Source organism: Tupaia chinensis, unplaced genomic scaffold, assembly GCF_000334495.1.
Source record: "Tupaia chinensis unplaced genomic scaffold, TupChi_1.0 Scaffold141490_1, whole genome shotgun sequence".
Taxonomy (NCBI): domain Eukaryota; kingdom Metazoa; phylum Chordata; class Mammalia; order Scandentia; family Tupaiidae; genus Tupaia; species Tupaia belangeri.
The window spans coordinates 2,783,645-2,786,051 of NW_006201352.1; the positions used below are offsets into that span (position 1 = coordinate 2,783,645).

Here is a 2,407-nt window from a genome sequence, read left to right on the forward strand (position 1 = left end):
CGCTCTTCCACTCACCCAGTCCCCCACCCACCAGCACCACATGGCAGTTCTAGCCACACAGATGGAAGTGCCGCTCTGCAGGTCAGGCTTGGGAGGAATCCCTCATTGCTGACACCATCCAGACCCAAACGCAGGAGGCCGAGTGTGGGGCGGAAGTGATCAATGTCACCCCACGGCACAATCACAACTTCCATCTCTGTCTTTTCTGTTCTTTTCAGCTTGACTCCTTCGACCCGCCTGCTGTGTAAGGAAATCTGCTACTTCTGTCCAGCGGCACTCCTATGCTACAGACGTGCACATCGTTACAAAAAATTGAACCCGCATCATTTTACAGGCCACGCTGGGGTAGGGGAAGCAAGCTCTCCAGTAACTTCCGCTCAGGTAACACAGACCACACCAAGCATCATCTCAGGTAGCCAAGAAGGCTCTGCCCACTGCCCAACGACCTCCTCCTACAGAAGAACAACGTGCAGTCAGGCATTTGTCCCCGGTGAGGACCGAAGCCACCAAGCTCCCTCTCCAGGGAAAGTCAGCTGTGTTCTCCAAGCGCGTTGCCACCTAACTCCATGGCAATGACCAACAGCAGCTCCCTGACGCCCACACGGCACCTGCTTAGTGCCAGGCACTATCACAGCTCTTTATTTAGATCATCCAGGCCGCCAATGAATCTGGGATGCAGGTGCTGTCATGCACCAAAGGCACTGAAGGCTTGGGAAAGCCAGCCAAGGCTGCACGGGTACAGCCATGGCTCACAGCCGAGCGGCTGGCTCCAGCATCCAGCTTACTCCATAGCACTGATAAGCAGAGAACGAGGAGGTGATAATGAAACCAAACCAGGAGACCTAGTGGTATAAGGAGGCCAGGTGTCTGATAAAGAGTGACCCCTATGCCTAGGAACAGCAGAGCTCATTTCATCCACATGATTGAAGTTGGTAGGGCCAGGCATTTTACATCTTATCGATGAAAAAATTGAGAAAGGATGTCACTTGCCAAATATTTTGCGATCAGTTTGAGGGAGAGCCAGGCTCTCTTGCTATGCCAGAGTTAATAAGATGCTCTCTAACGCTGCTCGGGCCCCAGGATTAACTGCGGAGACCTCCAGTACAAGTTCCTAAGCCGGACACCGGTGAGTCAGTAATACAGTTATAACTCCTTATTTAAATGCGCTCTCTCCAGATGGTGCTGAGGATGAGCAGATCTGGGGGCCCATCAGCCAGCGATCCTCACCCTACTAGTCAGGAATGAAGGCTCAGGGAGGTGCAATGACTGAAGATCATGCAGCAATGCAGTGCCAGAACCAGGATCTGAACTTGGAGCTTTCCCTGCCAGCTCTCGCAATCTCCACTGCACGGTGCCGCCTCGGTGACAAAGCTGGCCCTGCCTACCCAGGGAGGGGAGGAGCGAGGGTGGCTGGAGGACCTACCTGGCTGTCGGACATTTGGTAGAGATCTTTATAGGCCATGTAGACTTGGAAGGAGTTGACACCTGTTTCAAGGTAAAAAGGAGAACAGGAAATGTGTTTAAGACAAAAGTGTTTTTAGGGGAAAATCAATGGCCAGAGAGCACAGTGGTCACCTCTAAGAGGAAGGAGCACCACTGCCATTCACGGCCGGGCGTCTGACCCAGCCGGGGGTGTGGGCGAGCGTCCAGGAGGCTTTCAGGGAAGGTCAGTCTCCACAGCTCACTCAGCACTGACAAGCAGAGAACGAGCTCAAGCTGAAGGTGAGGAGGAGTAAGGAGGAGGGGAACTATCCAGGCTACGAGAGAGTGGTGCGAACCCACCATAAGAGGATAAAAGGGGGAGGTCAGCAGGTGGCGTGGTGGTTAGGGGAGCTGGAATCCCACATGGCCAGCCACAGTTTGAGTCTCAGACTTGCTTTGTCATTTTCTCTCTCCTTCTCTCTCTTCACCACCCCCGGTCAAATTTAAATAAATAAATAAAGATAAATAATTTTTTAAAAAACAGGAGGCTAAAAGGATATTCGTGAGTGCCTAGACAGTGCCCTATGGCTGAAGCAGAGGGAGCATGTGCTTTTTAGACTCGGCCTTTAAACTGGTGTAACGCACACAGCAACATCACTGTCACAACGGTTTAAAGCACGGCCCTGCAGCATCCCACACACTCACAATGTTGTGCACCCATCTCCTGCACCTAAGGAGCGTGTGCTTGCACAGAAGGGAGTGAGATGATCGGAGCTCTTGGAGGAATAAAGACTTCTGAAAGAGGCGTGGAGGACGGGTGTGCAGAAAGGCCAGAAGAAACGGAGGCAGGTGGGAGACTGACGGCAAACAGGGCAGATGGGCCGAGGCTCTGAGCCAGCGCAGGGGCTGCAGCGGTGGAGGGAGTGGGTGGGAAGTCCTAACGACTGAGATGACAGGACGGGATCACGGAGCGTGCGGGCAGCAG

The 2,407-nt window shown here is 53.3% G+C and overlaps 1 protein-coding gene across 1 annotated transcript in view; it reads right to left on the bottom strand.

The window, feature by feature from the left end:
- CRMP1 (collapsin response mediator protein 1) overlaps nucleotides 1-2,407 on the bottom strand; it is an 81,202-nt gene that overhangs the window by 35,973 nt on the left and 42,822 nt on the right. Inside the window, exon 5 of the mRNA XM_006163195.1 lies at nucleotides 1,424-1,485. Within this exon, the coding sequence (XP_006163257.1) occupies nucleotides 1,424-1,485 (62 nt within the window). The remainder of the gene's footprint in view (nucleotides 1-1,423; nucleotides 1,486-2,407) is intronic.